This window comes from Eretmochelys imbricata, chromosome 11, assembly GCF_965152235.1.
Source record: "Eretmochelys imbricata isolate rEreImb1 chromosome 11, rEreImb1.hap1, whole genome shotgun sequence".
In the NCBI taxonomy this organism is placed as follows: Eukaryota; Metazoa; Chordata; order Testudines; family Cheloniidae; genus Eretmochelys; species Eretmochelys imbricata.
In genome coordinates, this window is record NC_135582.1 from 32,318,179 (window position 1) to 32,330,892 (window position 12,714).

The following is a 12,714-nucleotide window of genomic DNA, read 5'->3' on the forward strand; positions in this document are numbered from 1 at the left end:
CCCCACTGTACCCACCCCTCACTCCTATACCGCACCCCCTTCTCTCCTACCCCCACTGTACCCACCTCTCAGCCCTATACCGCACCCCTTCTCTCCTACCCCCACTGTACCCACCCCTCAGCCCTATACCGCACCCCTTCCTCTCCTATCCCCGCTGTACCCACCCCTCACTCCTATACCGCACCCCCTTCGTCTTCTACCCCCGCTGTCCCCACCCCACTCCTATACCGCACCCCCTTCCTCTCCTACCCCCGCTGTACCCACCCCTCAGCCCTATACTGCACCCCTTCCTCTCCTATCCCCACTGTACCCACCCCCAGCCCTATACCGCACCCCATTCCTCTCCTACCCCCGCTGTACCCACCCCTCAGCCCTATATTGCACCCCCTTCCTCTCCTACCTCCGCTGTACCCACCCCTCAGCCCAATACTGCACCCCCTTCCTCTCCTATCCCCACTGTACCCACCCCTCACTCCTATACCGCACCCCCTTCCTCTTCTACCCCCACTGTCCCCACCCCACTCCTATACCGCACCCCCTTCCTCTCCTACCCCCACTGTCCCCACCCCACTCCTATACCGCACCCCCTTCCTCTCCTACCCCCGCTGTACCCACCCCTCAGCCCTATACTGCACCCCTTCCTCTCCTATCCCCACTGTACCCACCCCCAGCCCTATACCGCACCCCATTCCTCTCCTACCCCCGCTGTACCCACCCCTCAGCCCTATATTGCACCCCCTTCCTCTCCTACCTCCGCTGTACCCACCCCTCAGCCCAATACTGCACCCCCTTCCTCTCCTATCCCCACTGTACCCACCCCTCACTCCTATACCGCACCCCCTTCCTCTTCTACCCCCACTGTCCCCACCCCACTCCTATACCGCACCCCCTTCCTCTCCTACCCCCCACTGTCCCCACCCCACTCCTATACCGCACCCCTTCCTCTCCTACCCCCGCTGTACCCACCCCTCAGCCCTATACCGCACCCCTTCCTCTCCTATCCCACTGTACCCACCCCTCACTCCTATACCGCACCCCCTTCCTCTCCTACCCCCGCTGTACCCACCCCTCAGCCCTATACCGCACCCCCTTCCTCTCCTATCCCCACTGTACCCACCCCTCACTCCTATACCGCACCCCCTTCCTCTCCTACCCCCGCTGTACCCACCCCTCAGCCCTATACCGCACCCCCTTTCCTCTCCTACCCGCACTGTACCCATTCTTACACCGCCCAGCCCGTTCCTCTGCTGCCCCCCAGCCCAGCACAAGCACCCACACCCGCTTCTCTCCGCCAGCGCCGCCCACACGCGTTCTCCCCGCTGTCCCGACCACGCCGCTGCTCTGCGCTGCCCTGGCAGGCCCCCTGCCCTGCCTCCATAAAAGGGAGCGCCGTGCGCCTGCTCGCAGCTCGGGCTCGCCTCTGCAGCGTCGTGACTGGCTGCCGCCCGTCCACACTTACCCACCCCTGCCATGGCGAAGGAAGCGTCAGCTCCGCCGTCCCCCCTGAAAGGCGGGCGCCCTCCAGCAGGTAGGCGCCCCCGCTTTGCAAGGAAGCTGCTTGGTTTCCTCTGGCGGCTGCTCCCCGCGGTTGTGGTTGGGAAGAGGGGACGGGGACACACACACACACACACGCTTGCGCGCGCCTCATCGTGTAATGTGCTCCGGGGGGGGGGGTGTCTCTCTCTCTCACACACACACACCTCCCTACCTACCTCATTGTGTTCCCGTGAGTGGGACCCCCGCCCCGTCGTGCAGGGTCCGGGATGCGGCGAGCGAGGGGTGAGACTCTCGCACCCCCTCCCCCCTCTTGGCCTTTGCGCACACCTGACGTTCAAACTCTGCCTGGCCGCGCAATTCTCCCTGCCTTTAGCAGCCCTTCGGCAGAATCTGGCCCCATGACCAGCTCTGCACGGCTGGTTCCCTTGGGGCTGTTGCTGCAGCTCCCCAGAGGGAGAGGGGTGTAACACAGCCAATGTGAGCGCCTGACAGGGTATCAGTGAAACTCTGTCGTGATCACCACTCACTTCTGGAAAGACCCACGCTCACACTTTCCTCCACCTCCTGTGTTCACCCGGGTTTGCTGCTATCCTGGGGTTTCTCCTGTTGATGTTAACAACCAGATTCGACTTCTACAGATCTTTCTATTTGAGAATCCCAAAGTGCATTACAAGTCGTATTTCAGAGTGGTAGCCGTGTTAGTCTGTATCAGCAAAAACAACAAGGAGTCCATTGTTTTTACAAGTCAGAGTGGACTTGCTCCTGTGAGGATGGAAGGAAATATTATGCCAGGGAGTTCAGCAGGTACTTTTTGAAGTGATTGGGTTATTTTGGGTCCCTGTTTTGAAAACCAGGCTGTGGTGCAGGCATCCAAAACTAGCAGCTGTTTTAAAAATGTGGGTGTCAAGATTGCATACCAGCTCTTAAGGAGAGCTGGGAAGAGACTCAGTCCTGAGTCCCTGACTCTGGTGTGTTAACAAGAGCTTTCATCCCTTTTGAGTCCCTGTCTGCTGGTTTGCATTTTCCTTTATTTAGAGACTAACTAAGCTTTTAAAAATAAAAAAGGTGAATAACAATTCACACTGATGAAGAGAGTGTGTGGAGAGGCTGAAAGGTATACCATGACTTAGAATCTCCAAATTTGACAATGTCCATTTAAGGAATTACAGCCACTTTCTGGATTATTTTACCAAATTATAACCTAGATTTTACAAAGCCAAAGTTTGCACTAAAGTCCATGGGTATGTGCCTGAGCTACATCTACAGAATTGGGCCCTTAACATTTTATCAACACCCCTCTGTAGCTGTAGTATCCTTTAAAATGCAATAATGGTAGTAGAAGGCCTGGATCCTGCAATCTACTCTGCACAAGTGGATACTTGTATCTATGTAGCACCTCAGTGATTTCAGTGGAACCCATTGTGGGGATAAGAATACATCTGTGAACTTCTGATTTCAGGATTGAGGCCTTGGATTGCAAACTCTGTGACAGGCAGTTTGAAGGGTATAATACTTTTATAGCTGCTGTATAAATTCTGAGTAACACTTGTGTGTAAATGAAAGTTGTTTCTTTCCTCATGGACCTCCTCCTGTTTATCAGGTGAAATCACATGTGAGTGTTTGGGACTTCATAATCCGTTCCATAGTCCTGAATTGAAACTCAAACACTGGATTGTGGCAACTCTGAGAGGAGGAGCAGAGTGATGATAAACTTACCCAGGAATGTGATATAAAGGAATAACAAAAAATGTGATTGATGCATTTAAATAACTATTAATTTGTCGTCTTTTTCAGCATATAACAGGAAACATATAAGTACTCTGAGATGTCATGTTAGATGGTGCCTTTGTTCACATAACCTGAAGATCATTAATGTGGTACTATAACTTCTCCTTTCAAGCAGTTATGATTTGTCATAATAATTGGCATTTATTTGGTGCTTTAAATATTCAAAATTGTACAAACATTAACTAATCCCTATGTACATTAGCTAATTGTGTGAAGACCTACTGGACTTTGGAAAAATTTGTTCTGATTAGTACTCTATAGCTGCCCCACATGTGCACTAATTCCACATAATAAAAGTTCTGCAGTTTTTGGTTAAATATAAATTTATGTTCAAAAGCTTCTTTTCTAAATCTACTAAGATTTTCCCCTCCTAATTAGTCATTTAATGCACATTAGACACCAATAATTTACTAAACTTCATTTTTAAAATGCAAAATAATTTGTCTTTAAAAGCATATTCATTCTGAATGGTATATCTATTTTTAGACTTGCAATTTACAAAATAATTGTACACAAGCAGATTTCTTCTTCTTTCTTCTTTTTTTTTTTAAATGCCCTGGTATCTTGGGATCCCTCCCTGTATTCCTTTAGCCTCTTCTTTCATGCAGTGGGCAGCTTTGTACGATATGTACTTGCTTCTGCATATATATATTTGGAGCCTCACATCTCACTATTAAAACTTCAATAAAAATTATCAAAAAAAAAAAACCAAGGAGTCCTTATGACACCTTAGACTAACAAATTTATTTGGGCCTAGGCTTTCGTGGGCTAAAACCCACTTCAGCAGATGCATGTAGTGGAAAATACAGTAGGAAGATATATATACACAGAGAACATGAAAAAATGGGTGTTGCCATACCAACTGTAACAAGACCAATCACTACAAAAGTTTTTTTTTTTTTTCTCCTGCTGATAATAGCCCACCTTAATTGATTGGTCTCGTTACAGTTGGTATGGCAACACCCATTTTTTCATGTTCTCTGTGTATATATATCTTCCTACTGTATTTTCCACTGTATGCATCTGATGAAGTGGATTTTAGCTCACGAAAGCTTATGCCCAAATAAATTTGTTAATCTCTAAGGTGCCCCAAGGACTCCTTGGTTTTTGGGTTTTTGGGGGGGGGGGGGGGGGTTGGTTTTTTGTTTTGTTTTTTTTGCTGATACAGAATAACACTGCTACCACTCTGAAATGAAAATTATGTATCCTACTGTCAAAATATGTGATTTACAAATGCTTATTGTATATTTCTAGAGATGCAAACCACATAATTTGGATCTAGATTCAGATCTGATTTTTGGGCACCAAAAAGTATTTTCCTTTCCTGCTTGTGCCATCCCCAAAAAACTATAGATCTGAAAGAAACTCTTGTCTTGGTTGGGTTTTTTTTTTTTAAATGCAGAATAGGAACCTTGCCATAAGATGAATCAACTAGATTAAATGAACCAAAAATCTATATTCAGCTTGTTCTTATTTACTTTGACAGTTATAAAATTTACAAATATTCTTGTGCACAGGAAGAAGGTATTTGCTTTGACAAGTTATCTGAAATATCTTTACATGCTCCTTCAAAAAGCTGAATTTGTCTGACATTGCTCAACACTTAAATTGTCATTGTTAGGTCATCTGTAGCTTAATTAGTACTAATTGGTTTTGTGATTGGCAGGCATTTTAATAAATTATAATTAAGCTTGAAGGAACACTAGTGCATGATAAATATGCAGTTGATTCCTAGCTGCATTATAACTTGTACTATACACACAATTTTATTCTGGTGTATCTTGAGTAAATCATGTAAACAATCTTCCTGTTGTTAGTCATATGCTGTGTTGAAAACTGATGTAGAAGGACTCGACTTTTTAAAAAATAATAATAATCTATAAACAATTGCATCTAAGATTTCTCGGAAGGAATGCATGCGGGCACCCAAATTTTAGAACCAGTATAGTTTCTATTCTGAAGAATAAGATTTTTTTTAATTATTATTATTATTATTATTATTATTTTAAGATTGCAATAGCTTGAACTTACTCTGGTCATGCTGTAGTCTATAGATAATCTTGGGTGGTTCTCTGGGGCTCATTTTTGTTTTCAACTTCCACCCACACTGCAGAAGAACCATAACAGAGAGTTCAAACTCTCTCTCTTGAGAGTTAATCTTTTATCTTATTACTATGTTTTCCTGAGTATATGTTGTGCAGTTTTTGGGTTGTTTTTTGTTTTTGTTTTTTGTTTTTGTTTTTTTGGGTAAAACAAAACAAAATAAATCAACCTTGTGATGAACAGTTCTGTAGCTGTTTAAGCTATTCACACAGTGTAAATTGTTTTCTAACAGTCAAATATGGAAGTAGGAGAGCTTCCAAAAAGCAAGAAAATGCAGCTGTTGAGAAAAATCCCAAGAACCCTGGAAAAGAGAAGACAAGGTATTTCATCTGCAGTTATGCCTTAATTTTACCCTGAAACATCAACAGCAAGTTGGATCAGGTTTCCAAAAAGAATAAAGCTTTACAGTTTTGAACAGTGCAATTAGCAAGCACTAAACTCTGCAGTATACAAATGAAAGGCAGATTTGAAGGTAATCTGAAAAGAAAAATAATTGGATTGTACCCATTTTTGCTTCTTTATAGTCTCCTTTTAAAAAGCTTTGTTTTATTTTAAATGATTAGGGGGCTTGAGAAAATGCCTGCCTTCAAATGAGAGACATAAAGACCTCAATCTGGTTAGTTTAACAAAAAGAAGAAAGAGGTGAGTTGATTATGATACATAAGAACCTTCACAGGGAGAAAATTTCAGGTACTAAATACCTTTTTAATCTAGAGAAGAAAAACCTAACAAGAACCAGTTTCTGGAAGCTGAACCCAGACAAATTCAAATTAGAATAGGGCACAATTGTTTTTAACAGGGAGGGTGGTCACTAGAATCAACTATTAAGAGAAATGGTGGATTCTCCATCTCTTGATGTCTTCAGATTAACTAGACGCCTTTCTGGAAATTATGGTTTACCCAAAACACAAATTAAGCTTTAGCCAAACACAAGTTATTGGACTCCAATACAAGCATAACTTTAATAAATTTAGTGGCTTGTGACATAGAAGATGTCAGACTAGACAATCTAATGGTCCCTTCTGGCTGTAGCATATATAACTCTGTAAATCTATTTCTTTTTTCAGTGTTTTTAATATTAGAAAATCTGATCTTGTCTTTCTTTCCCTGAAACAATGGGTGCATTTGGAGGGAAATGGGGCTAAGGTAGCTTTAAGCACTCTCCTGAACCTGGGCTGTTCCAGGGGCTGGAGCGGCCCACACTGTACCTTAGACAGCTCTGGGGGCCTATCTATGTTACAACAGCTTCCTGAAGCTGCCTTATGGGCCACAGAGCTGTATGTTGTAGCCCTGTCCCCAGAATGTCTCTTCCACCCCAGTCCTGTTCCTAGCATACCTTGTAAGTCCTAACTTAGTGCAGAGTTCTTGGAAGGCAGCCTTACAAATGTACTCCACTGTGAAAGCACAGGAAGAATCTACCACAGCTGGAACTGGTGGTGGTAGCCACCCAGGTCCAAGCCCACACAACCCCCTGGCACTAGCCTAGACTGCTGCCCATGCGGCAACATCCACACTACTATATTTAGCTTGCTAGCTCAAACTGAGTTGTGTGTCTGCCTACCCACACTGGGAATCACACCTTCCAGCTGCAGTGTAGACATACCCTAAGAGACATCATACTCTAAGCCCAGAGAGACTTGTCCAAGGTGACATAGGAAGTCTGTGTGACTGACCTGTCAATTAAGCCCAAGTTTTGGCACTAAATCTGATCTCTTTTAAAATCCTCTAATCTATAGTTTTTGTTTTATCATAACTCCCCCCACCCCCCCGCTGCTCTCAAAGCTGAGGAACAAATTGCTCCTAATTGTTTTGGCAGACCCACAGAAATCAGCACTGCACTTCCCTTGCTGGCTCTGAAGACCTTGAACTAAAACACTATTCCTGGAACTGGGCTGAGGTGACAGCATTGATTCTGGCACGCAGAACTAGTAAACAAAGAGCTAATTATAAAATCCATTAGAAACTGGAAAGAAATAAGTGATTACTGGAGTATATTTTACGCAGGGGATACTGAACTTTATTTTCAAGATGTAATTATGTAAAAGCTACAAATAAGAGGTCTCATTTTTTATCAATAAAAATTATAAAACATTTTAAAGTAGCTGTTTCATAATGCATACATGTTAACTTGTTCAGGAAACTTAAGCGTCATAATAAATGGAGCAAAGACTGCCCTTCATTCACAGAGAATAATCCAGTGATTTAGGGAAAGAGGAGGACAGTGTGGCTTGGAGGGCTGATAATGTCTTAGGCAGTCTTTACTCTAGATCACTGGTTCAAATGTGGCTCAGGTTGGTGGTGGTATAATCACTACCATCTGACACCTGTAAAGTGGTCTACATGAATTGAGTTTGTCCTGAGTCTAGCTCCTACTGGACTCATAACAGGGGTCTCATCACAGTACGCACTCAGGTTGGCAGTCTTAGCCAAGAGACTGAGGAGGCTTGGAGATGGGACTATTCATTCTAAAGGTGGCCTCTCCGGGTCAGGGTTTGGCCCAGTTGTAGGGCAACAGCATCTGTGATATATATGTCCTGTTAAAAGAGGACTTCAACTGTCAGACATCTTTCATGAGAAATAAATTCATGCAATTTCCCTAAATCTCGCCATTTAAAATCTATCTAGAGAATGACTACTTTAAATATCTTTAGTAGGTGAAAGTTAAAAAAATTTAATGGCAGATAACTTAGGGGCCTAATTGTGTAACTTTGTACTGTGATTAGTCTCCTTGGAATTTGCAGTCTCAGAGGGTAGTAGGATCTGGTTCTTGGTTGGTATGTCTATTTGTTGAAGTATTTTAAATTCACCATTGATAAGTTCACTTGTTACTACTGCATCTACAGAATAAACAAACCTAGCTGTAGTTACATCTTTCCGTTCAGGTGAGAATTGTCTTTTAACGTGGCCAGTTCAATGTAGGTAGCAACAGACAAATAATCAGTCCTGGTCTTCCCCTGATGGATGTCTCTGCAAATGGGAACACTGTAGACTCAACTGAAAATGCTTCAGATACGTGCACTTTCTGATAGATAAACTTTAGTATCATCAAATCTGTGTGAAATCCACAATTTTTTTTTTGAGAATTTCACACAAATATTGTTGCCATTTAAATTCATAGGACTTCACAGCCTCCAAATCTTGGTTTAATCTGAATTTTGATAAAATGTCTATGCATTGGAAAAATGCAAACAATAAGGTTTTTGATGTAAAAGTCATCTGAGCTTGACAATAGACCTATTTTCAAATTAAAGTGGACCTTTTTATTTTTTAGTTCTAAAAATATTAGTAATGTTTTCCATAATAATGGACCCAGTTTTTGAGATGGGGCGGGGGGGGGAGTAAAATTTTAAACTGAGGGTACATCTACATTGTAATAAAAATACCCATGACATCAAGTCTCAGGGGCCAGGTCAATGGACTCGGGCTGTGGGGCTAAAATTGCAGTTTATACACGGGGGCTCTATCTGGAGCCCAGGCTCTGAGACATCATGAGGGTGAGTGGTTACAGAGCCTGGTCTCCATGCTAAGCCCCAACATGTACACTCCAGTTTTTAGCCCTGCAGCTCAAGCCCTGCAAGCTTGAGTCAGCTGACCTGGGCCAGCCCTGGCCGTGCCATATGTCTTTTATTGCAGTGTAGACCTTGTGACTTCCTGAAACATTTCTAGGTATCAGTGAAACTGCCCAGCAACATACAAAGAAATGTATTCCTCATCAAAGAGGCCTTCTGGGGGATCAGGCACCATGGAAAAGTATTATCTTGTTTCTAGTTTCCTGTTACCAAGTACAAATTGAGAGGGAAAACTATGTACCTGGCAATTATAGGGAGATGATCATAAACTCTTATTTTTTTCCCCCTATATCATAGAGCAAAGTTACAGCTGAATCACAAAGGCTATGTTTATATCCTTACTTTTATTCTCAAAGTTTCTTTTAAGTCATTTGGGGAGACAAAAATCCTGAAAAAAATCTATCTTTTGCTTTGCAGCTCAATTGTTAGTGTTACAAAAATGCAAAATATGGGTGTCTTACTAGCCGATGCACTGGAGAAAGTAAGTATATGTAGTGGAATAGGGCACACATGCCTGTTTAGTCTTATAAAGAAATGCTGACAAGGTGTTATAACATAAAATTGATTTACCGTAACTGCTGTAATTTAATGGATGTGGGACTATGTCCTGGATTCAACTAGGTATTTAAAAAAATTATTCTACAAACTAATTGCTGAGAGGCTTTGTTTTTCTATGGAGGCTATGGTATTTCTAAAATGTTAATTTACCAAGATGTAACTTTGAACTCTCTTCTGTACTCCACTGTGACTGTTAATAGAACACAAATATTTTGGGTATAACAAGACACGGTATAGTTTGAAGTTTTTTAAAAGGGCCACATTAATTTCAGATTTATTAAAAACTTGGGGAAAATAACTGAGGGTGGTTCTGAAAGTCAATGGCAGAGCTGGGAATAAGCCCAGATCTTCTGGATTCTAGTCCTGTGCGTTAACCACAAGATTAATTTAACTGAGCTAAGTGTTTAATTTAATTCAACTCAGATGAGCACAAGCAAGGAGATCACCTATATGAAACAGCTGAGGGAAGTTCACAATGTTATAAGGACAGGTGCCCATCAGCACTGATAAGTTTCAAACAAAGCTACAGCAAAATAGACACAAGGAAGTCAAGACAGTGTCAGCAAAACAGCCACAGGTGATCCTCTTGGGCATCACACACAACATACATTAGAAGTAGCCCCAGCACTGTCCAATAGCCCATGCCACCGTCGTGGCTGAGGACTAATGTGAGACTTTGGAGATTCCAGTGCTGTTTCCTGACCTCTGCCTTTGCAGATACTCCCATGGTACTGCAGTTCTCTGTCAGACTGCTATGAATGGGACATCTTTCCTGTCAGTTTTGGTTGCAATCCACAGCAACATCCAGTGCATTTCATGGTGATCCACTGTAGGACTCCACTTGCAGTTTACACATTTTGAGTGAACCCGTTTTACAAGCTGCTTCTTAACTTGCACTCCCATTACATACGATTTTAAAGATTCTGCCTATATTCCACAAACACATGATGTCATTAAAGTCCTAAGCCTGAGACAATTCGATTCTTAGTTTTGCCTAGCGCTTACTGAAGCCTCAGTTAAATACATTTTCAGCATATAAATATTGTATGTAACATTAACTCATTGGATCAAATTCCTGGTGTGGGACATGCTCAGCAAAGTCACATCAGAGATTAAATTAGCTCAGAATTTATTTTTTCCTTTTTTTAAAACTAGCAGTACACATGGCTCTCCATTCTCCTCCCCTCTCTTTTTCCTCCCAATCTCCTAACTCCTCTATTCTAACTTAGCATTTCTTCCACTCTCTCTGACCTCCCAGATTCTTCAGACATGCAGTTTTCTCCAGGATCGGGAAGAGGTTCTCAGATATCACAATGGGCTAGTGTTGTAACAACTGGAACTTGGAAAGATTCAGAGTGACTTTAACAGCAGCTGGAATGCTGATTGGTTCTGCTTGGCACCCCTTATAGTTGTGTGTGTGTGTCTCTCTCTTCCCCTTCCCCCCCCCCCCCCCCCCGAGTCATTTATTTACATGTTAACCAGGCTGAAGTAACTTTGACACTGGTATGTATGCAGTGTAGTTGGTGACAACTAGGTGGGAGTCTTTCACTGCTAGTCAAATACATGGAGCTGCTATGTCTCCAGTGTATACTGTTCATTTCAATGGCAGACACTTAAGATTGGTCTGCTAAAATATAAAAGCTTTTAAAAAAAAAAAAAATCTTTGTGTCAAGATGAAATTCAGCAGAAAAATAGCAAGAAAAAGTGTTTTTCTGTTGTGACTTTTTTCTTTTAATCTTTCAGATCAGCCATAAATTTCCTGCAGCAGCAGCACAAGTGGCTCATCAAAAGCCACGACCAGCCCTGGAGAAGAGTATATGGCCCAAAAGAATTTACATCATCCAACAACCCCGGAAATGTTAAGATATAAAGCAAAATAGTCATGTCTGCTTGACAGTGAGCTCGTCTAACCACAATCCGCTATTAAATGCTATTTGCAAAAGGACCAAAACATAGGGAAATAGTTGCTGGCTGAACTGTATTGTATTTTTCTTCCATTTCTGGCAATAAAACACTTCATAAGTATACTAATTTCTTGTTACATGGCTTCATTCACCTGACTTTGTAGAATCTTCTATCTTTTCATGAAATTTTCAGAGAATCATATCACAGAAATCTGAGTTGGAAAAGAAAACCATTTCTTTTCCATCTAGTCCATCCCCCGCACTGGCAAAGGATTGTTCCCTGCACTGTAGGGCAACTCATGTCTTGATAACAAGTCCTGTGTAAAGGATAATGGGTGGTGCTGCTCCAGAAGCACAGTTCTCAGCCCCTATCTGGTGCCAGGGTGGGTAGTGAAGCTGTAATTTGCCCAAGATGTAGGGTTGGTACAAATTATTTCTCCAGCACAGCTCTTCCCACTCCCAACCCAACTGGAAGGGAGGAGAAGTAGTAGTCCTATAGAGGCTGTTTTTCTTTATTGTACCAGCAGCATTGCACCCCATAATATGGGTAGCCAGCTCAGGAGAGTGAGCACGTTGTACCTCCTTACTTGCATGCATGGGAGTGTTGGGCCACAGCATGTCCCAGTGTTCCTAGATGTCTGCTTCATGTTTCTAAAAAAGTCTCCTCATAGTAGTTGTATGAGGAGAGGAACGGCAGGAACATGGCTCTAACTATGTTGTTGGTAATTGATGTATTAAGAAGTTGTCTTTGAAAATAGTTTGTCAGTGTAGTTGTGCCACCAGTCTCCTAGTTTACTACTTCTGTGGGTGAGGGAGACAAGCTTTCAGGCTTAGACAGGTGACTTGGGAAAGATCTCTGTGTAAGCTCAAAAGCTTCTCTCTCTCACCAGCTGAAGTTGGTCCAATAAAAGGCATTACCTCACCCACCTTATCTATTTAATATCCTGGGACCAAAACGGCTACAATAACACTAGTTAGCAACAAGATGTTTTCCTTAAGATTCCCCATCCTTGCAACCCTGCGGTATTTTTCTGCTTCCGGTAGCAATGATGGTAGTGTAGATTGGCCAGTGGTGTCTTTACTACAATGTCATCTTGACTTGCTCTGAGCAGATAACCAGGTGGCTTAAAAAAATGGAAGGCTGCCAACTCTTTTTCTATACTACAGTTCTCATGGTTGCTAACATCAGTAGAACCAATGGTGGGAAGTTTTAGAGGAAAATGGTTCCATGTAAACACTGACAGGACATAACTTTGTATTAAATAATCTGAGATATTTAAAAATGTGACTACCTG

General features: G+C 42.7%; 1 protein-coding gene across 6 annotated transcripts; it reads left to right on the forward strand.

Moving 5' to 3' along the window:
* Positions 1–1,395: 1,395 nt before the first annotated feature.
* On the forward strand, positions 1,396–11,546 carry DAPL1 (death associated protein like 1). 6 transcript variants are annotated; one of them, XM_077830258.1, is made up of 5 exons: positions 1,404–1,528; positions 5,621–5,708; positions 5,952–6,030; positions 9,375–9,438; positions 10,774–11,546. In XM_077830258.1, the coding sequence occupies exons 2-5, from the start codon at positions 5,627–5,629 to the stop codon at positions 10,843–10,845; spliced, it is 297 nt and encodes a 98-aa protein (XP_077686384.1). In that variant the 5' UTR covers positions 1,404–1,528; positions 5,621–5,626; the 3' UTR covers positions 10,846–11,546. The 6 variants fall into 6 exon arrangements, with proteins under 6 accessions (XP_077686385.1, XP_077686383.1, XP_077686388.1 ...); XM_077830256.1 differs by having other exon boundaries at positions 11,259–11,546; XM_077830259.1 differs by lacking the exon at positions 5,952–6,030 and having other exon boundaries at positions 1,396–1,528.
* Positions 11,547–12,714: the final 1,168 nt, after the last annotated feature.